This window comes from Triticum dicoccoides, chromosome 2A (assembly GCF_002162155.2).
Source record: "Triticum dicoccoides isolate Atlit2015 ecotype Zavitan chromosome 2A, WEW_v2.0, whole genome shotgun sequence".
In the NCBI taxonomy this organism is placed as follows: Eukaryota; Viridiplantae; Streptophyta; class Magnoliopsida; order Poales; family Poaceae; genus Triticum; species Triticum dicoccoides.
Window position 1 is genome coordinate 773729665 of NC_041382.1, and position 26445 is coordinate 773756109.

The 26445-nt window shown below is 43.7% G+C and overlaps 1 protein-coding gene across 1 annotated transcript; it reads right to left on the reverse strand.

The window, feature by feature from the left end:
- Positions 1-2790: 2790 nt before the first annotated feature.
- Positions 2791-9805, reverse strand: LOC119357195 (probable serine/threonine-protein kinase BSK3). The gene is made up of 12 exons (XM_037624185.1): positions 9642-9805; positions 9390-9513; positions 8823-9043; positions 7917-8052; positions 7347-7480; positions 7142-7247; positions 6313-6398; positions 5678-5866; positions 5166-5330; positions 4234-4347; positions 3696-3983; positions 2791-3245 (listed from the first exon to the last, which is right to left on the reverse strand). Exons 2-11 carry the CDS (start codon positions 9475-9477, stop codon positions 3738-3740), a joined length of 1485 nt encoding a protein of 494 aa, XP_037480082.1. The 5' UTR covers positions 9478-9513; positions 9642-9805; the 3' UTR covers positions 2791-3245; positions 3696-3737.
- Positions 9806-26445: the final 16640 nt, after the last annotated feature.

Genomic DNA, 26445 nt, shown 5'->3' on the forward strand with positions numbered 1-26445 from the left:
GAGTTGGGTTACTTGCTCTCAACCGTTTCCACGTGCCGCATCTTGGGCGCTCCTTCCAGATTTTTATTTATTTATTTGTACATGTTTTCGGCTTTTAGATGATTTTTTCGGGGGGTTTCGGCTTTTTGGATTCCCCCAAGTTTTTCTTAGTTTTGGGGCAAAAAATCGATTTTATCTTTTTGTGCAAAAAAATGTTTTTTTCTTTTTTCTCCTTTTGTGAGAGGCGGAAATTACTTCTCAGGGAGGCGCATATTTAATTCCATGATGCCTCTCGAAAAAGGAAAAAAAAGCGTTTTTTCCCTTCCGCAAGGCACACAGTCATGCCTCTCAGAGAAGGAAAAAATTCATTCGGCATAAATTTACTTTTCGTGAAGCCACGGATTCGTTTCCATGATAAGCACAACTATGCCTCTCAAAAAAGGAAAAAATGTGTTCTCTATTTTCCTTCCATGAGAGGCACACATTACTTCTCGTGGAGGCATGGATTTGCTTCGGCGATAAGAAGGAAAAAATGTGTTTTTTATCATGAGAGGCAGAAATTTACTTCTCGTGGAGATACGGACTAGCTTCCGTGAGAGGCACGAAAAAGAAAACATGTTTTCTATTTTATTTCATGGTATGCACAGATTTACTTCTCATGGAGGGACGAATTTGCTTCCGCGAGAAGCACAACTATGCCTCTCGAAAAAGGAAAAAACGTGATTTTTTGGGAGAGGCACAGGTTTTTTTGTCTAGTTCTTTTGTGAAAAAAAGAAGTTCGTTAAAACCTATCAACATTGGATCTAATTTTGAAGATCTCGACGCAAGAATCCAACGGTAAAAATGGTTCGAGATTTGGATATTTAAGAGATAAAATGTTTTGAATAAACTCTCCTCAGTTTGTTTTGGTTTTATTTATTTCATTTTTCTTTTAAACCTTCATTTATGATTTGAACTATCCCAACATATAAATGTTTGTATTTAAATTGTTTATTCAGTGGTTAAGAAATGTTTACACAATATTAAAAGAATGTTCACGCACTTTTCAAAATGTTGATGGCATTCAAAAACAATATATATTATAAAATATTCACAAGTTTCAAAAAAATGTTTATGACACTTAAAAAATGTTTATGCATTGTAAAAAATGTTTGCACAATTCCAAATAATGTTTTGTACCATTATAAAATATGAAAAATGTAAACCTAGTTAAAAAATGACTATGCAAGTTTTCTCTAATTCTTTTAAACAATTAAACATTGTAAAAAATGTTTGCTTAGTTTAAAAAATGTTCATTGCCATTAAAAAATGTACAACATGTATTTGGAAAATATTACCATGTATTTGAAGAAGTGTTCTAAACATGTATTTTAAGAAATGTTTACATGTATTTGAAAAATGTCCAATGAGTGATTATGTATCACAAAATGTTTCGCATATGCGCTAAAAATATACATTGTGTACAGAGTAAAAGTAGGCATGTGTATAAAAAGAAGGCCGATAAATACCTATAAAGAAACAAAAGGAAAATAAAAGTAAACAAATAAAATCAAGAAAGAAACAAAGAAAACCAAAGTAAAACGAAGAAAGAAGAAAAAACCGAAGAAACCCAGTGAAAAACAATGAGAACCGAAGTCTAACGAAGAAAAAAAGACCGAATAAATCCAGTGAAAAATCAAAGAAAAAAACAAAATATAACAAAAAGAGGAAAACAAAAGAAAACCGGAGCAGTGACAGGAGCGGCAGCGAGCCACCTGTGCTAATGTCGGGCCTGATACTAACAAAAAGTAACCGTTACTTCCATAGCAATTTGATTTTGTTCTAGCTTGCATTTGGTTCTTGGATAGGGGTACAACAAGCCATAGGAATTAACAATGTTCAAGAAATCATTAACTGGTAGTTGCTTGGTCGGTTTAGCAGTAGCAATTAATCTGTAAATCGGCCTATTAACTAGATTAATCAGTAAATTGAATAGGAACTTGCCAACATATATCTAGATTTTTTATGTATTATATCATACTCTCATGCTCCCAGCTATGTAGTATACCAAAACATGTTGCGATACACATATGAAAAGCATAGAGAGGAGGTAAAATTATTAATCCTACCTATTAAGGAGCGGGATGGCGCTGGAAAGGGTTACTGGCTAAAAATTTGGGCTTTGTTTGCCCACCAGTTAATGGCCAGCGGGGATTAATCGGCATCATAACTGATTAATCTGTCTAACTGGCCAATTAATCAGCCTAACAAGTTAACATGATGAATATGTGTTATTCGATTCGGCCATGCTATGAATAGCGATTAACTGGCCCATTAACCAATTAATCAAGTGAATTCTTGAACAACGGGAATTAATCTACCAAGCTAGACCAGCTTGGGCACTGGATCAATAGACGCGGTTGTACTCTACTAGAACCTATGATGTATCACTACAAATCAGTACGTTGCATACGCACATCCTTTAAATGACCATGGCTACGGTCAGTGTCACTCTGCAAAGACAAATTTAACGGGATGACAACAGGACCAAATGCTATACTTGTTGGTTTGTCCTTGTTTTAACCATGAGTTTAGTAGTTTACCAGCGCTTAACACTGGGAATCATTCACGCTGAATGGATGGTCAGAAAATACCAAAGTTGAACTAACCTTAGTTCAAAACTGCGACACTTATTTTAATTGGAGTAAGTACTGTAATAGTATATCAACACATAAGCCCTCCCTTGACCACCAACTGTTCTCTAACCCTCCACAGCTACAGCACAAAACGAACAGAACTGAAAAGAAATCGGCAGCGGTTGCTAGTCTGAACGAGAAAATAAAATCATGAGCTGATAACTTGCAAAGCGGCAAGTACTCTCCAAAACATATTGCAACAGAGTCGAATCGTAGTAATAGAAACTGAGAATTTTTGGCAACCATTCAGCCAAAGACGATCCTGCTCCGAAAAGGAAAAACTGTACAGGTTTACAAATAATGTACATCAACAATCTCTCTTCTTTTCTCCCTTTCTTCGGCGGGAGGAACCGAGACGGATTTTTCGCTTCCACAAAAAAATTCCTGTCTACGGGGGTTATTCACCCTTCAATGTATATGGCATCTCTTTCCTGGTCTCTGTTGTCGCTTTGTTCCATATTTACATACGGAGGAGGGACGACGTTGTCTCATGCACGCAAATCATAAGAAGCTCAAAGAACACTTGGCCAAAGTTGACAGATGAAAAACAGCTGCTTCGTCCATTCCAAATGATTTTGTTCAAGCGAGCACCTGGGCCACAAGCACAATAATGAGGACATTACTTAATAACATATCAAGTAATATCAGGGTGTCTCTTTTTAGTATCCGCTGTTCATAGAATATCTTCAGCAAACAAACTCAAGACAAAAGTATTCCTGGTTGCATATCATTGTTTCAACTTCCAAGTGACAACAATGATATTCGAAACGCTTCACCAGCTAATGACATTTATAGTAAAAATAAATAAATAAATAAATAAGGTGTACCAATCTAAATTGGATTCTGTATTTGATTTGCATGATCCACAATGTATCAATACGAACTGCATATTGCACAAACATGTTCAGAAATCCTTGGGACAACCCAAACTATCAAAACTGACATACTAGTCATGACCCCATGTTTGATCCCCCGGACACTGAAATTAAGGGAGGTACTACAAATTTACGATAGTAACAAAGATTTGGTAAAAGACAATACCTGGAATTATGTGCATTTCCTAGACAAGAAATCAGTTCATATTCAGCGTCCGCTGCTGCTACTTGTCTCTTGGGCACAACCATCCTTGAGAGCATCTTGAGCTTCATTCTCCATGTCTAAAGAAAGCAACGCTGCAGCTTGAAGGTAAAATGCAGTCGGCCATGTCGGAGATATTACTAGCGCTTGCATTGCATCACTGAGAGCCTGTTCTGCCATGTCATTCATCAGATATGATAGGCAACGCCGAGCATAAATGGTGGGGGACACCATCGTACCGACTTCAATGAACTGCATGTCACAAATCAACAGCAATGAACAGAGTCAACATTGGTTCATAGCCTTTTAGAAAAGTCAACGGATGTGCAATAATTTCAGATCACTTCATAGCCCGCCCCGGAATTGATGTTACTATTAGTGCTTTTGAACTTTAGGAGAGCCAATGGGAATTGTGGAATGATACAGTTACATTTCAACATGAGACTCTTGCAACATGTCAGCTTGTATAAAAGAAGAAAAGAAATTGAGAAGTGAAAGCAACCTGGGAGTAACAGTCAATAGCAGTAGTAAAATCCTTTTGCCGAAATGCACTGTCACCCTTCTTCTTTGAGGTTAATGTATCTTGCATTTGATTGGTCCACATCTGAAATGAGAGCTGCAGCAAGGGGACAAATATCATGTAACAGCAAAGCAATTTTAACAGTTTCAGTTAAACAAATTTTATTATAAGTACAAGAGTATATATACAGGCGTATGTACATAGGGCTTAAGGAAAGGATTGTACAGAGGAAGAAAAAAGAAGAGTACATTTACAAGATTAGGCAAGAGAATGTATCCAAAGCGAGGCTGGGAGTCTTAGACTCCTCCCCAAATCTATGGCTGTTCTTAAAACATGCCGTACAAGAAAAGGGGGGTATTTTCGAAGGTTTTGACATTCCTCTTCTTCAAAATGTACAAATACAAAGATTATCCAAAATTATTTACAGGATACAGTTCCAGTTCTGAAATAATGGTGGTGTCAGACTAGTTTTACGTTTTCATGTGCTTCTTAACAAATGTTGCATAAGAAAGACATAGGCTAGGGACTCAGCTAGCATACACATGCAAAAAAGGGATCAGATTAGGGATAAGTCAAATACATATAGAATATTATCTTGTTAGGAAAGAGGCCTGTTTATTTAGGAATATATGGTCATGGAAAGATGTGAAACACTATAACTTCTCGCTAAAAGATACTCCCTCTGTTCATCAATATACAACGTTTTACAGACTTGTCACAAGTCTCTAAAACGTCTTATATTGATGGACAGAGGGAGTATGTGATATACGTACTTCAATCCAATCAACCAAAATGCATTTCGCATGCCACCAGAAGAGGTCTTACACTAAAACTTCTCCCAAAAGATGTGATATTATATTTTGGATCAAAATATAAAGTGCACACATAAAAGTATTGATGATTTTATTAGTTACCTCATTTGCTGTTCCCTCATCATCCTTGTACCCTGTCTTTTCTAGAATTTCATGTATTGCTGTCAGATCCTTTCTGGAACAAGCGTCAGCAAGAGGAGAAAGAGGCAATGATTGGACAGATGATGCACCGGCTTGGGGCATATCCATCAGTTCGTAAGATGGAGTCTACAAAACAGATTGACACCACTGCAGTTATAACATTATATACTTCATGTCCAATGTTGATCGGGAGCCAGGTAACTAATAAGTTGGCGTTCGCCATATCTACTTTTTCACACTAAATTTATGAGGTAGTACTGACTTATTTGATCCATGATATGTACTGTATTATACTGTCAGGCTAAGAAAACTGCCAGAAAAGATTATAAAGCTGGGAGATGGAAATGCTTATTTGAAGACAAGGACTAAATAGCACAATACACATACCAAAACCCCTGGTAGCATTTTCGCACTAAACTTTAGAGGAAGATAACTTGAATTCATTTGTTCTAGACAGAGTAAGGAAAGTTCACCTCAACATCTTTCTGAAGAGGAGCCAATGCTTGAACCATAGATCTTACATTCGGCCGTTCTCGGGGTTCATAGTGCAGGCATCTTGAAGCTAATCGTACCAGTTCTGTTCCTTCCTCATTTGAAAATTGGCCCTCTAAACACGAGTCTGTAAGCATGCTAAAGTTCCGATCTCGAATCAGGTCAAGGGCCTGCAGATATTAACTAGCATCAGTTAGTCTGGTAAAATGAAGATATAAACAACTATTTGGTGCAAAGTCAAGTTCTAGCCATTGTTCTAGGAAATTATTATTTTTATCCTGTTATTAAAGTGTTGTTTTCCTATACTTAGTTTAAAGATCCCAAACAGTCAATCCATTTCTGGCATGCAAGTTGATGGAGATAAGGACTTGTATTTAAGTTCTTCACATTGTTCAGTGGAGATAGTGAGGGCAGGTCAATATCTTCATACAAGAAATAGTTTCGCATTGCTTCACGCGCATGACATACTATAGCAGTAAATAAAACGATAAATGTATAATGGTGCCGAAGAAGCTCAAAGTATAAGAAATGTATAAATGTATAATGATGCCAATTGCCAAGGAAGTAAAAGTAAGATAGAAAATGATGTGGAAGAACTAAAGCTCAAAGTTGTTACATGGCTCGGAGGAATATGCTTCCCACTAAGAACGTCCAGTAGCAAGGTGCCAAAGCTATATATGACACTTTCAGGTGTTATACGTCCTGCAAGTAAAAGAGTAAACAGGAAAGTATCACGTGATGTTAGAGGCGAACTATGGTGTAAGAAATTACAATGTGTTATTTTTGGGAGCAATCAAGTGTTTATACATAGTTAAAAAGAGATGAATTTATCACCTAGACTGCCTAGTACAAGGAACTTAAATGAAACATTATATAATCTTCAAGAAAGTTAACATGCTTGGTTGTGAAGCTAGCATTGAACCTAGGTTCTGTAAAAAGGGCAAACTGTCAATATCCTCTATCAAGGGGTGACTGCACACACTATCTCAACCATGAATTGCAACCTTGAGACCTATGCAGATCCTCTCCTCTTACAATTATCACAATGTGTGAAGATCTCAAGGTACATTCGTGGCACAGATCATATTGTAAGCCATGCCAGTTAAAATTAACAACTACTGAGTATATTTTACTTAACAGATCAAACCATTAGGGTGCAAAAAACATTCTGGGAATCTAATGTAGGGTGTCATGAAAACAGTGCTATACTATGACATAACGTAATAGTATTAGGGAAGCTGAATCCACCCCACTGTACAATGCACAGGCAGAAAAAAACTCAAGGTATAATCTCCAACTATACAACTACATCATTAGAACATAGCAACTTTGCGAGAAAGTTCAGTGCCAATGTGGTCTGACAAGAAAGATTCTACGAAGATCATCCAGGGACTGCTACATAAAAGCAAGCTATAGGGTTTTAGCAACATAAAGAGGAAACCAACCAGTTCTCATGTATTCGGGAGGAGTAAATGCCAGATTGGTACTGTAACTTTTGCCATCCCGGCTGTTCTTCATAAGGCCAAAGCATGAAAGTCTAGGGTTACAATCCTGCAGCATGTAAACAATGTATAAATCAACCAATGCAACAGCAAACACACATATAAACAAAGTTTACCAAGCTGGTAAAACAACTTGCATGATACTCACATCATCAAACAGAACTCTGTAGGCATTAAGATCATGGTAGAGAGCACGCCCCTTACTGGTGCAATATTCTAAAGCCTCAGCAAGATAGAGAACAACCCTTAATCTCATGGGCCATTTCATCGCTTGGGTTTCCCCTGTCAAATGCATTCAATAATGGAGAAATATTACACCATTAATCAAGCAAGGCATTAAAGATAATGTGCAGATAGTCCCAATCCACTTAAAGGTCCTAAATGATAGATAGACTAGACATAATACAAGTGTGAGAATCTTTCAAGAAATGTTTGAGTTGCATAACCTAATGTGTCTAGAACAGATAATCTTATTACTCCTATGCATTATGTAACAATTACCAACAGTCATGAGGAACAATGTTTAGAAAATGAACAATCTGCACAATTTCTTGTCAAAATTCATTTACAAAATTTAGACATGAACAGAGACCAATCATTAACAGATGCGACATCATGAACCTATGAGCAGTTAAGCTTATAGGTTGAGAACAATAATAAATAACAATAAAAAACTGCGCTAAACATAATTACAACCAGGAAATGCAAGGCGACTCACAGTGGAAAAGATGTTTTGCTAGTGTGTCGTTAGGCATGTACTCTGCAACAAGCAATCTCTCGTCACCTTCGCAGCAACAGCCAAGCAGATTTGCTAACCTTTTGCTCCGGAGCTGACCAACTGATTTAGCTTCTTCCTGAAGCATAATTATTTCCCCAAAAGATATTGGCAAATCTTAGAAAATTACTGGAACTGTATGGGTCAAGCAAAAAATGTATAAACAAAAGGAATTTTGTTTTGACTTTTGACACAAAAAATGCCATCCACTGTCCTGCTACAGACAGAGCAAAAACTTCTACATATTACTAGCCATCTAAATAAAGATATCACCCTAAAAGCCAAAAAAAAGAGGTGAGATAACTGATAGCAGAAGGGTCATATAAAGCACTGGACCAAGGAGTAGACCTAGTACAGTAAGAAAATACACAACCTTGTCAAATAGATTAGCATTTGACGGAAATTATGATAGCAACGCAATAGAGATTGTAAAAATGCTGAATCGTTGATTTGCCAAGAGCATTAGTAGAACACAATGATGGGAGTATGGGACAAGTAGTGGCTGGTAATGATTGATTGCTGTCTCACACTGGTTGAACATTGGAATCTAATAATCGTACAAAAAGAAAAATATGTTGGCCAGACAGTTGGTAGATGCCACCCTTTCATCTGCCAGCCATCATAAGAAACCATCCAAAAGCAAAACAAGTAAATTAACAAGCGTGCATATCATCGCAGGTCAGGAGCAGGTAGAAATCAACAACCTCCATGATAAGAGACATCATTCTCAAATTGCAAGCGGCACAATAACTAACCAGTAACGAACTAGTGGCATCAAGGCATTAGTAACACCGAGCAGACGCACATTGTTACTAGAGAGGATAAGCGAAGGCGACAGGAGGCATATACCAGGAACTGGCGCGGGTCGGGCCAGGCGGAGCGGTTGAAGCGCTTGACGGCGATGCGGCGCTGGGCGTCGAGCTTCCCCTTGTAGACGACGTTGGGCGCCTTCTCGCCATGCTCGGACACGATGTTCTCCACGGCGAAGCCGGCCGTGGCCAGGCGCAGCTGCTCGAAGGTGTACTCCTGGAACGCCGGCAGCTCGTACGCCTCCCCCTGCTCGTCCTCCTCTGCGCATCAAAAGCCGCCTCAGTCAGTCAGATTACTGCAATCCCCACCCATCTGGCAAGCCCAATCCGCGGACCTAATAACAAATCAAAGGCGAATAATAACCCTTGGGCTCAACCCATGGTCAACCGCCCCCAAATGCGGCGGCGGTCGTCGCGGCGCACGCGCGATCGGAAAACCGTCCCCCGCCGACAATCTCGGGGGCTAGCGGAGCAAAAATCGCGGAAGCCGACAAGGTCCCGAAAAGGGGAAGGCGGCCGCCAGAAATAGCGAGCGGAAAATCTCGAGAGCTAGTAGCCGTGGCGAGCAAGCGAGCATGGAGCATTGCGAGGAGCAGTAGGCACGCACCGGAGCCGGGGTCGTCGAGGCGGGTGCTGCCGTGGAGCTGCCCGCGGAGGCAGCAGCAGGAGGTGGCCTTGGACACCCTGGCGCCCATTCCGATCCCCTTCCTCCTCCTCCCTCGCCGCCGAACCTGCAAGCAGAGCAGCGAGCAGCCTGAGAACGGAGCAGGTCGTCGGCGGCGGGACCCGCGCGCACGCGGATCTGAGCAAGGCCAAGCCAGCCGAAGGCAGCAGCGTAGCAGACGAGGCCGGAACTTACCTCGCCTGAGCGAGCAAGCGCGGAACCGGAGCGAATCGAAGCGGCGCGGCGACGGCGGGAGCGGGGACGGGGGAGGGGACTGGGCTGGATTGGATTGGATCTCTCTCGGCTCTCTCTCGCTCCCTCTCGCCCCTCGGCTCTCTCGGCTCTCTCCTCTCTCACCACCACCTTGCTGTGCTGTGCTGGGGGGGGTGGGGGGTGGGAGCCGGTGGTGGTGTTATTCGCTAACAGTTTTGCTAAAGCAATCTAGATGTGTTATAAGTATTGCACATCTAAATTTTATTGATTTTACGTCAAGATTCGTGTGGATATTTTTTTTTTCTCTTTATCCTTGATTCACTCACTTAAATGTGCAATAATTAGAGCACATTTAGATGTGCCCTAGACACATCCATTCGCTAATGCCGCTGTTTATTAATGGGTTTTTTAGTAGTTTTATACCGACATGCCTGTACTGTGTGCCGCCGGGCTGTGGGCCCAGTAGGGTTTAATCGCGCGGTAATTTTTAGTACTACTACTAACAAGTTGACATCGTACTTGCTTCACTACTGGGAGAGTAATTAAATTAATTACCGCTAACTAAATAAATGCCCGCCTAAAACGGCACGGCACACGCCGCTTCTCTTCCTACCCTATACTACTGCTAGTCAAAGAGGGTCCCTTTGATTCAACGGATATTCATACTCAATTTTCAATTGTAATTCAAAACTTCAAGAGATTCTGTTCTTCCTAGATGGACTTCATCATTATTCGAAATACAGAAACAGAAAGCGAGATTTCTTCATTTGAGTGAGACTCCATGATGGTCCTCTCTTGGGTTTAATTCGAGCAGCATGGCTCCAACTCTCCAGCTCTAAGTAATATCGGTTTCCATTTATATGGCCGTCGAATAAAAGAAAGAAGGCTTGATGTAATGCATTCACCGGCCTCGTCACTACACATGTCACTTTTCTTGGAAACATCGAGTACTACAGCACAGAAGCATACATTGCATGTGCACCACCTCCGCATGCACATCTCACACGTGTCTGTTGAAGATCAGAGTCTCGGAGCATTTAGGATGGACGTCATCACAAATGTCTCGCTGCTATTGATGAAATGAAAACGCGCGTCGCCTCCTACCAAAAGAGCATTCCATGTAACGAGGCCCGCGTGACATCAAACCTGAGACTTTCGATCCCCTCATGAACCGGACCAGGGGTATATCCACCTTCCTAGACGTCATCTAAGTAGACGCCGGTTTGAACCAAGTCGTTGGTGCTTGCCACAACCCGTGACACGGCAGACTATCCATGGATGGCGTTGTCTCTGGCATGACCAATTGATAAAATACGAAGGAAAGTGATGAAAAGTAGCAATTCGACAATTCGCTTGTCTTCGTTTTTCTTGCTGGAACGGTCCTCGCTATAAAAAAAAGGGACATTACTAATGTGTTTCATAATATAAGATCTTTTTTAACACTGTGTAGTGTCAACAAATCTTACATTATGAAATGGAGTGAGTTGATACTTGACTGTTCCCTTGCCGGAACAGGCAAACCTAGTCAGACGGATATACACATGGTTTGCCAAAAGGATGGATGCATATGATCTTTGAGAATCACGGCTTGCAAGCAAAATGGCGTGGCGCGAAACGGAGAAAAAAGGCCCACTTTCACTAGCTTTTCCATCTTTATCTGAGATAAGATGGCTCTTGGGTGCGTACGTGCGCCATGATGACAAACGCAAGCTGAGAAGAGATGGACCGATTCGCTGATGAAAGGTTCACTTTTCATTCCTCGAAAGCGGTGATCGCCGAAAAAGAATCGGCGGGCGCGCGCGCGCACGCACGCATGATGACGATTAAACTGGTTGCACGTACAGTACGTGCGTGCGTGCGTACAGCCTGGCCTGGCCTGCGCGGTACAGCGTGGCAGGAGCAGGCAGGGACGAGATACGGGAACCAGCTCCATCATCGTCCAGCTGTCAACTAATCATCTCGGACAGGGCAGGGCAGGGCCGCCGCGCACGGCTGATCTGGCGGCCGTGCCAAGTGGCCGTCCGGTGGGTGGGCCCACCGCCCGTTGGGAGGGACGGCGGTGGAGCACAATGCACGAAAATATCTGTCCAGCCAGCCTAAGGCTGGTCATAGTGGGGAGTAACTTAGACTAATGTCATGCATATGACACTAGTCTAAATTGTTACCTTCATAATGCAAAGTAACATACTAGTAGTATCATAGATGACTTCATTTATTAGCTCGTAGACTCATTTTGTCTTGGAAAGCGTTATGTTACAGTAACATATTATGTTATCACCTCTCATTAATTATTTTTCACATAAGCAGAATTTTTTCGAAATACGTTATGTTAGTAGCTAAGTTATGCCATTATGACTAGCCTAATGATCCTGTGGAGACTGCAGAGTATGTGTATTTTTGCGTGCGTTAGTGGTCGGGCGTACGTACGAACGAACGCCTGGTTAATTGGTTAGTTCGAAAATGGCAAATGGGAGAGGCCGGCCGGCCGGTCACATCAATCGTGCGTGCGTGCGCATCACTTTCATTTCTGCATGAGTGCACAAATTAAGGCCTTAATTAGCGCGTAAAGTAGGCATAAAAGTACCGTGTCTAATGATATTCTCGGGTCTCCGTGCCCAGGAATCTCGTATGCACGCTCCGGAAAAAAGAAGTTTGTGTTCAAATTATAATTATAGGCTTGGCACTCAAGCAAGTAAATTTATTTATTTTCGATTTATTTCAGATTTTTCGGCGATGTTTGTTTAGTGGGAGGAAACGGGACGATGATTTGCGGCATGTAAGTGCAGGGGCACTTAAGTCCCTGGTGCTGCCTTTCTGTTTTGGCTTCGGATTTTCAAAGTTCTATATATCTTTAAAAAAAATCAAACTACGTTTTGTTCTCATATTCGTGTTTCTCGTGAGTAGCGCTTCGAATCCATTTTGATTATATTTTGATGAGTTTTAAAAAATATGTCAAGTTTCAATGTTGAAACTTAGTACAAGCGACCTATGAAAATTAATTATCTTGTGTCTATGGCCGACAGAAATAATTGTTCAAAATTATATATTGGAAGATATTGAAACTTGGCAATTTTAGATGCAAAAAACTGCCAGTTTCATCGTTAAAACCTAAAAACTTCTTGAGGGATTTTCTTTTGTACTGTGCCTCATGCAGGATTCAACTCCTTCATTAATCGCGAGCAAAATCGAGCGGGCGGTAGGGCTTGGCAGGTGAGTGCCCCTGTGAATTTCCAGGAGGAAACGTCCTGTGATGGCGTCTACCACTGACTTCATCAATCTCGATATGTCGTGATGGCTCAGTATCTCGAGAGAGCTCATAGAGGTAGAGTGTGCATGTATGCTTTTCACAGGACTGACGTAGTATCTTTGACTGTACCATGTTCAAAATAAAGTTTATAATCATGTTAACAATAGTGTTCGGCAAAAAATAATTTTGTTTCCAATTACGAAAATGTTGCACTTGTGCCGAATTTTTTTTCTTTCAAGAAAAAGATCGGAAACTAATAATCGAGCTAGCAGAGGTTAGTGGATCGAGCTGGAACGATGGGCCGATAGCTGGATCCTGGAGCTGGAGGGATATGCTATACATATCTGTCAGTACTCTGAACGTAGCACATAACCAAACCAGCCCCGTCAAATCAAATCAACAACCATATAGTAGTAGTATAATTAATTAAACTGCTCCATTTGGGATTGATCGATCGATAGATACTGAAAGCGAAACGTGGGGCCTGCCATCTCACGCGCCGATCGGGATCGCCCGACCCCCTGAATTAATTAGCTGGATTAATTCGTTAGCGGACGACGCTAGGAGTAGCTAGCTAGCTGCGTAATGATATTCTACTATGATTGATTAGCTCAGGGAGTTAACCGGTTGACCTTTGCTGCACTGACGTGACGCGTGTTCCTTGACCCTTCTGCCCATTTTCTCCCATGCTTCCACACATGACATCGACGTTGGTTTCTCACTTCACGTCAGGTTTCAACTCTGAATCTCACCACCCACTCCCTTATCAATTTTTCATCATATACAATTAATTAGCTAGCTTGAAGCCACATTAACTCTAAGGTTGTGTTTGGTTGAGCTGCAGATTCTGAAAAAACTGCCGTGAGCTGTGAGAAATCTGTTGTGAACTTCCAGCCATGAAAAGGCTGAAAGCTGTTTGGTTGAAACAACTGTAAAACTATGGATTTAATAGGAATTGTCTGTAATACTACCGAGGGCCTGAGAGACTGTTTATATGGTAATTGACTGTAGAACACCGATCTGTAAGTTAATTGACATATGAATGACCATTTTGAGAAGGAATTAAAAAAAATTGGCAAATATCAATGAAATGCCTCACATTTGCATCATCCAATACTGCCTTCTCACACATACTTCAATCAAGCAACAAAATGCAACAACTTCAGTCATCACAACAACACAATGTACACTAATTGATAAGCACTCAAGCAAACATCCAATACACCATGCTATCCCTTTCATAACACAAGTCATCACATTGCAACTTCGTCCGGCGCAGTCCCTATTCCATGGCCTCCGTGTCAACCATCACCACCGGTTCCATCTTCGACATCGAGCTTCCAATACACAGGAAGTAATCATCACATTTTCCATACACAACATGCACTCAAAACATATACTTGTTGTACCCTGCACTAATAAGCACTAATCAGTAACATATACTTGTTGTACCCTGCACTAACCAGCTTCTTATCAATCAATATACATAAGCTTATGCACTAATCAGTGTAGAAGTACAACAAGAACAATGAGGGAGGTGGCAGGAGGGAGGGAGGACATCTACTACCTTGCGGTGTCACGCAGGGCGCCGGTCATCGACATCGCGTGGTGGCGCAGCTGGGCGGGAGGAGCTGGTCAACGGGGAAGCTGGGCGGGAGGGAAATGGAGGCGGAGGCGGAGGGTCGGGCTCGTCACGTAGCGCCGGAGGGCGGCAAGCGGCGACGACTGTGGTGGCTAGGAACCTATCCGAGGGGTCAGGAGCATGGGCGACTTGATGGGCCAATGCTTGTTGCTATGTTCGTTGGGCTTATCTAATCGAATCGTTTTTTTGACTTGGGAGTGGCATTGGTGGGTAAATAACACGCAACATCAAGGGGACAGCCAAAAGTGGTCAGTTTAGAAGTTGGAAGTCAGAGTTGGGCCCGCTGTGAGTTTTACACTACGATGAAGTTGTGGCTTCTACAATTTCAGCTTCCAAAAAAACCCTTTGGTTAGCTTTTAGCTTTGAAAAGCTAGAAGTTGGCTGCAAAAATCTAACCAAACACAACCTAAGTATTCCTTTTAGGAAAGGTCACCGTGGCTAACTTTACTAAAACTCTAAGTATACGTATTAGCTAGACTGACGACGGTCAGAGTATCTGTCTTGCTACACCCTAAAAGTAGCACAAAATGGACGCATAAGTTCTTTTCCCACACCCCCCTCTTCGAGTATTTTGGACCACGTCCTGTAGCGCACTAAACAAATTACTTTTTATAATATAAAAGTTGACATACGTGAGAATATTCTCAATAAAAGTAATTTGCTTCAAGTAGTTTACCTTTTTTAGAATACTTGATTTACTCTCCGTGCAAAGCTTAACCATGACGGTAGTAAACCTGAGCATGGGCAGTCCGACACGAACTTGGCCTGAAAAAGCCTACCAGGCTCAGGCTTCATTCTCCAGCCTGAAGTAATATTCGGGCCAGGCTCTGGCTTCAGTTTACAGCCCGAATTTAACCCGGCCAGAATCATCAATGCCTAAAACATGTACTTTGTTTCCACTTTTCTGTGTCTGTGGGTTGTGGCATTTAGCGAAAACAAATATAAGTGTGGCCCAGGCGCCTACCCCAACAATTCACCACTCCCTCCCCCCCAAAAAATACAATTACCAAACCCTAGTTGTCACTTGTCTTTTCCCTTCCGTGGCCTTACACATTTTATGAGTTCCTTGTTTGATAGCAAGGTTAAGTTCAACTTTAAAAGTCAAATCTTCATTTATTTGTATTGAACTCCCATGAGTCACATATTCATCTCTTGTTGGGCACGCTTATACTTCAATGCTACATTTTTATGATTTTGTTGCTCACACCATCTTGGAATCTGTTATTTTTTTGAGATCTCCTTCATAAGTTTCGCCACAAATTTTAGCCTTGCTATGATACTTTACATTCAACTAATTTTCCGCCTCCAAAATATTCCACGCATAGTGGCTCCCAATGTATTATAGCAAATATTCATCTTCATAATCAAGGCGTTGTAATTTTGAACACCATACTTATTAAATATACACTATCTAAATCATGGCAGATATTTCTACCATTTTTCTATTAAAATGGATGAGCATGAAAACACACAACTATTACTATGTTAGTTGGGTTGTACACTACCAAGATTCCTGACATGATATTTAATGATATTAAAACATGCATGAACAAACACAAACACACACACACACACACATGTATGTATACACTATATCAATATATCATTTATGCATTATCAAAAGTTAACTCAAAGAGAACTTGTGTTACACAATGTGGTTTAAATTTGGCGGAAACAATTTTTGTGATGTACATCACAAATGTATAAAAACAATATAATAACTATGCCAGCAAAATAATTATTAAGACTATAGTCTTGTACATAATTGAATTTTAAAAGTACAAAAGTTTAGTATTAAAAGACTATATTTAATATGAATAATGTAATAACTAATGCCTACCATTGCCCATAATTTCTATTCCCCTTACATTGTTTTTTTATTTTTTATCATTCATTTATGCATATGATTGATGTAAACACAAGCATTAATTATTTGTTAGACCATTTAATTGTGTTTTTATAGCTTAAACATGATTAGGCATAATTAGACGCAAATTGGCATTCCATACACAATAGTACGGAGACGGGAAACAGAAAGCAGTTACCTATCTATAATGCTGCTAAAATCTAAACTAAAAGATCAAGATCCAACAACAACGGCAACAACAGCAAGGAGCAGAAGGATTAGCAGTATTACAGAATCAGTACCAGCAGATACGAGCAGAACAAAATTTAACACAACGGTATCAAAACAACACTAATAATAGCAACAGTATTTCATAGATTTTATTTATTTAGAAACAACTATTAATATACATCATTATTTGCATCATTTTTTAAATGTTCATGTTTTTTCTAAAAAAATTCTATGAATTTCAAGAATGTCACATTTCGGTAAAAATGTTTAGATCTTCACTAATTCGAAGATATTTGTGAATTATAAAAATGTTCACAAAATTTTAAAAAAATTCACTAATCAATAAATATATTCAAGAATGTAGAAAAATATTCTTGGTATGATGAAATATCCCTAAAGAAAAAAGTTTTAATCTAAAATCAAGAATTTTAATGTTTCAGAAAATGTTCACTATTAGATCTTGTTTCAGAATATACATTTAAATATTTAAAAATGGTCTTGGATTTTTAAAATATATCAATAAACATTTTACATTTAATAAATGTTTCTGAATTTAAGTATATGCAAATCATTTTTAGTGAGGTTGAGGATTTTAAAATGGAAAAGTGAAGACAAAAATAAAAAAACTTAAAAACACCAAAGAAAAAATAGAAAAAGGAAAATAAGTCCATACGTAGAACCTTCTAGGATGTTCTTGAAACAAGGAAAGACAGTGCATGAGCTTGCCTGTTACCTCAAAGCAGGTTCCATATGTTAGGCGCGTACTAGGATTAGTGTTCCCAAAGCATAGAGGCATCTTGCTCACCGAAGGCCCAACACAGCTATTTTGAAGCCCACGATACGAGATGGATTAAATGAGAAGGAAAGCAAGCCGAATGCGTGAAAGCTCTTGCTCAGTTGTTGCAAGAATTAACTCCGTCTTGCCTTTGGGCACGGCGCTATTGTGTTGGCTCTGTACTGTAGCAGCACAGGAATTTGTTATATGGTTTTTTATCGGGGTTTTAACTGTTTTTCATCTATTTTCTTTGGTTTTCATTTGGCTTTCTTCTTAGGTTTTCTTTTTTTGGTTTTCTTTGTTTTTTCCTTTTATTTTTCTTTTTTTCATTTTCAGGCACTTGTTTGTTTTTTCATGCACATTGTTCTTTTTTATGCATGATTTACATTTTTTTTGCATAGGATTAACATTTTTTTTCAAATATAGGTTTTCATATCTACTTCTTTGCCATACATGGTACATGGTATAGAATGTCTACTTCTTTGCCATACATGGTATACAACTTATGTATACATCTAAAATATTTTTTATACACATATAACATTTTGAAATACATAAAAAATACTTGTTGAAATATATTTTTGAATGATATACCATTTTCAAACTATGTATACATGATTTTAAATCGTATAAAGATGTTTTAAATGTCCTAAACATAATTTTAAAATGCATGAACATTTTTTTAAATATAAAACATAATTTTTGTATGCGACAAAACATTTTTTTTAATTACATGAACATTCTTTACATTGTATAATATTTTTTGAAAACATTACATATATTGCTTTGAAACGCGTGAACATGTTTGAAGGGGCTGTTTGGATGGCAATGAACACCCACCTTACTAAAATATGGGCGTTGGCCAGACAGACGGGCGCCTATTTGTTTGGCCACCAAAACTTCTAGCCAACCCCAATATTTTGGTAAGCAGTGCAATTTTCACGCCAACGCGAGGGCGAATCGGCGGTGGCGAGTTCTATCGCCAATTATTTGGCTCCCCCGCTTTTGGCGTGGCTGGCCTAGGCGCCATCCAAATGGCTCCGAAATGACGCATACATTCTTTAAAAGTTGATCAAACATTTTTTTACACCACGTGAATATTTCTTAAATGTTCGATCAACACTTAAAAAACTAACTACTTACTCATTACTTTATAAATATATACAAAATCAGGAAAAAAGATGACATTAGCATGATGTCTGTCTGGAGAATGGCTACTGGGCAGGAAGTGAGATATAGCCGCGCCCAGCCGAATGTGCAAAAATCTCCGGGACAAAAACCCCACGGCCTGCGCACGGGAAGCCCACGTATTGTAACAAGCCGGCAGCCCAAGATGCGTGGCCCGTTACTCCATTTGGATTCATCCTTCCTCCGTCTCGCCACGCCTCGCCTTGGACCGCGGTTGCCGACCCGCACGCATGCGCACATGGTGTTCAACGGAAGGCCGACCGACAATGGCACCGATCGGGGTCGGGCCACCTTGCCTCCCACAAACTCCGGCGCACTGGCCTTCAACTGTGCCCGCCAACCCGCACGTCGCCACGGTAGACTCCGTTCCACGATCGCGCCGCCGCTCGAACTGCCGCGGCGGTCGAATCGGGTCGGGTCGACCATATGCCGGCCAGCAACCCCCGTCGCTGCCTGTCTGATAGTCTCTCGACCCGGACTGCTCGTCCCACGCCTGCACAGTGCTCCTCCTCCAACATGAAATCCAGTCGATCGAGTGGCGAGCAGAATCCCCTTTCCATGGCATCGTCTGCCCGGCATCCGGGGAGCCGGATGATGATCTCCTCTGCTAAGGGATGGTTGGTGGTGCTACGTACGCCTTTGGCTTGGTTGGTGGTGCTACGTACGGCAAGATCGGCCGAGCGCTCGTCCATCACCGCTCCTCTGGATCGGTTCCTGAATCCTGAATGCTCCACGTCGTTGGACTTGGACACACTGATCGATGGCCTGTCTGCTGCTGGACTTGGATTATGTCTCAGTGCACATGCATGACGCACTGCTTACTCCTACTGGTGTATCTACGCCACCACTGAAAGTCCCGAAGAAGGTCAGCTTTCATGTACCCTTTTCCTCCACCTTTGGTATGTGCTCCTCAAGTCAGTGGCCGTATGCATCGTCCAGATGCAGAGGCTAGGGGTTATCCTCCTTTTCTAAAAAAAAAGTCAGCTCCAATAGTCACATAGCGCGTGCCTCCCTGAACGCCTAGCCAAAAGCTACCGGGTACTCTTCCCAGGGCTGGGCTAGCAAGCCAGGAGAAGCAACACACACTACACACGGGGCACTGCTGGGTGTCCATAACCAGCTGCAGCACCTGAAAGAAAATGCAGTAACCTGATAAAAAATCGACCAGTTTCTTTCCCCTCTACCGAGTCCTGGGCAATTACACAGCATCCAGATCCCGTCACGGATGCCTGTTTCGGCTTTTCTCGTGCATTCTCGGAGCCGGGCCAGTGACGCGGCGCTGTCGAACAGCGACCTTGCATCGCTCAAGCACAACACTCCAAGCGTTTTCCCTGTGAACGTCCTGGTTTTGCAGTAATTGTGGGGGTGCAAATAGCCGGTCCAAATCCCACCACAGCGAAATGTTGTCCCCTCTGAAGAAGAAACTATGCTCCTGCATTTGCTGTTCGGTCGGTACCCGTCCTCGTTGTCGAGATGACTAGGGGCGCACGTTGCCGCCGGAACATCAGATCTCCGCACTCTCCATACCGGAGATCCATGCTGATCCCCCATCGCACTGCCCCCCGGCTGGGCCGTCGACGCAGGGGGCGGAGGGCGCTCACGCAGATCCGGCGGACGCTGGTCTCTCGATCCCTCACATTGCGCAGACGGAGCGCTGGAGGATTCATTTCGCCGACGAGCGCTCGTCTGATGGCTGAATCGAGGGTCGTCTTCAACATAATCCATCGTCTAGGTGGACGGGGATTATCAACTTGGACAACAATGTCCTTGCCGGCGATTACCTGGCGGCCGATGTCCGGATTACGGTAGGATCTCGTTTACATTTTGATATATATGATGTGCGTGTTGATTGTCGTATGCAGGAGGATTAGACGGAGGATGCAGATCTGATCGATTTGACAGATACGCCCAAAGCCGAAAGATCGATCATCGTTTTGGAGGACGATTCTGGGTTCTTGCAGATAGCGACGATGAGGAGGAACGAGGGCCTGATCAGGGGGGGATGGAGGTTGATGATGGGGCCGGCATGCCTCAGAGCAACCCGGGGATTACGATGATGACGCCGCCGCTGGAATGTTCACCGGTCATCATCCCTTACCAGAAGAGAGGGGTTCAAAGGAAGCCGGATTTTCACATGAAACCGTGGCGTGGTCCGATCCCGAAGGTAAACTGCGCACACGTTACCCTTTCTGATTTCATACCGGATTCATGGACACTAGTTACGAGGAAGAAGAACGGCAAGACGGGACAGCCGGCGAGGCCGCCGCCGATTCAGCAGCCGTCGACAGCTAGGGCGGCCAATGAAATTCAAGCGGTCAGACGGACACGCTTGAACGATCTGTTGGGCCAGGAGCTGGGGTGCGCGAATGCGTTGGTCGTGGGCTCTATTTGCACTGGGTATGAGGCCCAGACAAATTCCCAAGCCACGCATACGTACACGTACAGGCCCACAATCACACCTGCGATCAACCCCGACCCAACATCGCTGCATGAGGCGTCGGGAAACGAACAGCCGTTCGATCGATCTACGCCTATTACTAGGGTTTGTCGAAGACCTGGCTTCCCATCGCTTGGAATTCGTCGGGCGGCAAGGATCTGCTGCGCGACCGGCTCTAACTCCATGGCGGGGCGAGGAGGTCCGTAGCCGGCAAAAACGGGGGCGCCGCCACCTGCGCGACCACCGGCGAGGGCTTCTGACACCCAGGAGTCTTCACGCACTGCTACACGTCATCAGGAGCAACCTCCACATAGGCCACCTGCTGCTGGCCATGGCACCGGTCGGGGTCGAGATGATGGCTACGACAATGGAGGATACGGTGGTGCTGGACGGGATTACGGTGGTGGTCGAGACTTTGGCGGAGATGGACATCGTTATAATCGCTATGGCAAGTGGGGCGATGATGGTTATGACGCCTACGGTGAGGGCCTGCACCGTGGTTCATCGTCTGACGGTGGCCGAGGTTCTGGCTGGAATAATGGCAACGGACCAGGGCGTGGATTCCAAGGACCGCCGGGAAACTTTGTTGAAGGAGTAGCTGGACCCTTTCGCAACCAGGGAGGGCATCGTTTTCGTGGAGGGAGAGGTGGGGGACGACGCCCGCCACCGCCACGACCCCATACTCCACCGCAGGCCGACCCTGCTCGCGACACCACTATAGAGGCAGCGGCTGCTACGCCCGCGGTGTTACCAGCAGCCGCCAAGGACGTGGTTCGGGCCTTTGCGACGGTGAAGGTGCCAGATGCCGGATCGGGGCATGTCAATGCAAAAGATGGTGGTTCGGACAAGGGTACTGACAAGGCCGAGGGTGAAAAGATATCCAAATGGGCAATCAAGAAGAAGAAATTGACGTGTTACAGATGTGGTGAGCCAGGACACTTCGTGGCGGATTGCACTACGGAGTTATGCGATTACTGTCAGAAGGCTAAACATGTAATCGGTGAATGTCCTTTGTTGTCTGGACCCAAACCGGTAGTCACCATATATGGAGTTTGTTGCAAAGAGCTAATGTTTTTCGAGTCTCCGAAAGTAATATCGTCGTTTCAGGCTATTGAGGGCTCTTATCCAGGAGTAGTTAAGGTGACTAATGGGGTGATGACAGAGGCCCAGATTATTCAGCTCCTACGTGAGTTGGCACCGGGAAATTTCCAGTGGAACCTTGTTAGGCTGGAGAACCAGATATACAAGGTAGAATTTCCAACTAAGGAGGATCAACTTCGTATTCTTAAGTTTGGCATGTGCAGGTTTCCTAGCACTAATATTATTCCCGAGTTTGACGAGTGGAAACAAAACGAACCACAGGGAGTACCTTTGGAAAAGGCTTGGGTCCGCTTCTCGGGTGCGCCATCTAAGCCGTTAAATCATTTTCTCGTCACTTGGAGTTTGGGGTCTCTGATTGGTAAGACGGAGAAGGTTGATATGCCCTTCACGCGTGCTAATGGTGTGGCGAGGTTGATGGTCAGTGTCATCAGTATTGACTTGTTACCTGACACGGTTCCATGGACGCATGACGGAATTACATAGTCTAGAACTTGAGATTGAGGACACACCAGTAGATGATGGGACTGACGAGCATCAAGACATGGATACATCTGATGGAGATCGAGCACCGGATAACCAGAACAAGGAATCTGAGGACACATCTAGGGGCTCGGCCAAGAAACACACTCCGCAGCCACATAAATCTGATAAGGCGGCTAAGGGGCCGTCGATAGCTGGAACACCGACGAACACTTTGCGTTTTGGCTCTTTTGATGCTCATTCGGCTCCTAGTCGCTTGTGGAGCATGAGGGTAGAGGCGGATGATCCAATGGAGTCACAATTATCGTCGCTGTTGGAGGCTGCCGTGGTGACATTGCAACCGATTGAATCCGATGGGAGGGGCCGGCCAGAGGATATCATATCTCCCATAACATCTCCTTGTCGTGATGCCACCACGTTGGCGAAGTCGGGAGAGGTGCCGCCAGCTGCATCGGTTCCCAGCTGCTCTAGCCGGCGAGTTCGGGATCTAGGAGGCCGGGGCGCCCTTTTGGTCAATGCACAAAGCGCCTCACCGAAAAATCATGGGCAAGGAACCGGGTTGGGAGACGCCCCAATCTCGCCGAAGAAATATGAGCAGGATACTGGGATGGGTCAGGGACATGGGCAGGAGGCCTTCACCCCAATCACGGTGACTCCAGTTTGCGTGGACGGCCACAAGAGGGCAGCTGAGCAGGAGGCTCCGCAACCTCTTCCTTCGCCGGTGCTGAACGGTGCTGCTCCTCCCGCGCGCATCTCTACACCAACCTCGATGGGTGTGTGTGCCACTACAGGAGTTCCTGCTCGGGAGAGGACTATGGACGAGATTATCGCTTTTGGTGGGATCGAAGATCCGGTGACGGCTGGCAGGCGTGTCAGTGATCGGATCCAAGATCAATCGGACGCGGACGACCTGCAGTTGGGGCGTGCCATGAGGGCGGCCAAACTTCGAGATGTCGAGGCAACTACAGGTATGTCGGTACATAAGAGTTCTTCTATCTTACATTTTTGAGAGCATGATATTTTAGATAAATCCAACAACATAGGAGTTTCTTTAGGATCGAACGCAAAGGAAGTTGCGAAATTGATTAATGACCTTTTAGACTTAGAAGCAGAGCAGGCCTCTAATATTATTCGAAATTTGGCGGCCATTGAACCAATGAATAATGATGAAGTGAATCAATTAGGAATTTTGGCTATACAAAATTTATGTGATAATCTAATGCCACCCTCGGAGATCGATGGGGACCCACTAGGTTCGGACACTGAGGACAGTGTAGAGCTTATGCCGGCGGCAGATTATATCCCCAGTCACCCGGTTGACGTAGGTGTTGGAAATATGCCCTAGAGGCAATAATAAAAGCATTATTATTATATTTCCTTGTTCATGATAATTGTCTTTATTCATGCTATAATTGTGTTATCTGGAAATCGTAATACATGTGTGAATAACAGACATCAACATGTCCCTAGTGAGCCTCTAGTTGACTAGCTCGTTGATCAACAGATAGTCATGATTTCCTGACTATGGACACTGGATGTCATTGATAACGAGATCACATCATTGGGAGAATGATGTGATGGACGAGACCCAATCCTAAACATAGCACAAGATCGTATAGTTCGTTTGCTAGAGTTTTGCAATGTCAAAGTATCTTTTCCTTAGACCATGAGATCGTGTAACTCCCGGATACCGTAGGAGTGCTTTGGGTATGCCAAACGTCACAACTTAACTGGGTGACTATAAAGGTAGACTACGGGTATCTCCGAAAGTGTCTGTTGGGTGACATGGATCAAGACTGGGATTTGTCACTCCGTATGACGGAGAGGTATCACTGGGCCCACTCGGTAATGCATCATCATAATGAGCTCAGAGTGACCAAGTGTCTGGTCACGGGATCATGCATTACGGTACGAGTAAAGTGACTTGCCGGTAACGAGATTGAACGAGGTATTGGGATACCGACGATCGAATCTCGGGCAAGTAACATATCGATAGACAAAGGGAATAGCGTACGGGGTTGATAGAATCCTCGACATCGTGGTTCATCCGATGAGATCATCGTGGAGCATGTGGGATCCAACATGGGTATCCAGATCCCGCTGTTGGTTATTGACCGGAGAGTCGTCTCGGTCATGTCTGCTTGTCTCCCGAACCCGTAGGGTCTACACACTTAAGGTTCGGTTACGCTAGGGTTGTAGGGATATGTATATGCAGTAACCCGAATGTTGTTCGGAGTCCCGGATGAGATCCCGGACGTCACGAGGAGTTCCGGAATGGTCCGGAGGTAAAGATTTATATATGGGAAGTCCTGTTTCGGGCATCGGGACAAGTTTCGGGGTTATCGGTATTGTACCGGGACCACCGGAAGGGTCCCGGGGGTCCACCGGGTGGGGCCACCCATCCCCGGGGGCCACATGGGCTGTAGGGGGTGCGCCTTGGCCTGCTTGGGCCAAGGGCACCAGCCCCACATAGGCCCATGCGCCTAGGGTTCAAGGGGGCAAGAGTCCTAGGAGGGTAAGGCACCTCCTAGGTGCCTTGGGGGGAGGGAAACCCCCCTAGGCCGCCGCACCCCCTAGGAGATTGGATCTCCTAGGGCCGGCCACCCCCCCTTGGCACCCCTATATATAGTGGGGGAGAGGAGGGACTTCATACCTTGAGTCCTTGGCCTTTGGTTGCCTCCTTCTCCCTCCCCAACACATCCTCCACCTCCATAGTGCTTAGCGAAGCTCTGCCGGAGTACTGCAGCTCCATCAACACCACGCCGTCGTGCTGCTGCTGGTGCCATCTCCCTCAACCTCTCCTCCCTCCCTTGCTGGATCAAGAAGAGGAGACGTGGCTGTTCCGTACGTGTGTTGAACGCGGAGGTGCCGTCCGTTCGGTGCTAGGATCTCCGGTGATTCGAATCACGTCGTGTTCGACTACATCATCCCCGTTCTTTGAACGCTTCCGCTCGCGATCTACAAGGTATGTAGATGCATCTATTCACTCGTTGCTAGATGAACTCCTAGATGATCTTGGTGAAACGAGTAGGAAAATTTTTGTTTTCTGCAACGTTCCCCAACAGTGGCATCATGAGCTAGGTCTATGCGTAGTTCTTCTTGCGCGAGTAGAACACAATTTGTTGTGGGCGTAGATTTGTCAACTTTCTTGCCGTTACTAGTCCTTTCTTGCTTCAGCGGTATTGTGGGATGAAGCGGCCCGGACCAACCTTACACGTACGCTTACGTGAGACCGGTTCCACCGACTAACATGCACTAGTTGCATAAGGTGGCTGGCGGGTGTCTGTCTCTCCCACTTTAGTTGGAGCGGAATCGATGAACAAGGTCCTTATGAAGGGTAAATAGAAGTTGACAAATCACGTTGTGGCTTTAACGTAGGTAAGAAAACGTTCTTGCTAGAACCCTAATTCAGCCACGTAAAACTTGCAACAACAATTAGAGGACGTCTAACTTGTTTTTGCAGCAAGTGGTTTGTGATATGATATGGCCAAAGTTGTGATGAATGATGAATGATCTATATGTGATGTATGAGATGTTCATGCTATTGTAATAGGATTCACGACTTGCATGTCGATGAGTATGACAACCGGCAGGAGCCATAGGAGTTGTCTTTATTCTTTTAATGACCTGCGTGTCATCGAGAAACGCCATGTAAATTACTTTACTTTATTGCTAAACGCGTTAGCCATAGTAGTAGAAGTAATAGTTGGCGAGCAACTTCATGGAGACACGATGATGGAGATCATGATGATGGAGATCATGGTGTCAAGCCGGTGACAAGATGATCACGGAGCCCCAAGATGGAGATCAAAGGAGCTATGTGAAAATGGCCATATCAT

Excerpts from the sequence above, each read along its gene's own strand:
- LOC119357195 (XM_037624185.1), bottom strand. The coding sequence starts at position 9,477 with ATGGGCGCCAGGGTGTCCAAGGCCACCTCCTGCTGCTGCCTCCGCGGG. Across the intron at positions 5,867-6,312 it reads AGCATATTCCTCCGAGCCAT|GCCCTTGACCTGATTCGAGA; the intron begins GTAACAACTTTG and ends TAATATCTGCAG. Across the intron at positions 3,984-4,233 it reads CTATTGACTGTTACTCCCAG|TTCATTGAAGTCGGTACGAT; the intron begins GTTGCTTTCACT and ends TGTGACATGCAG.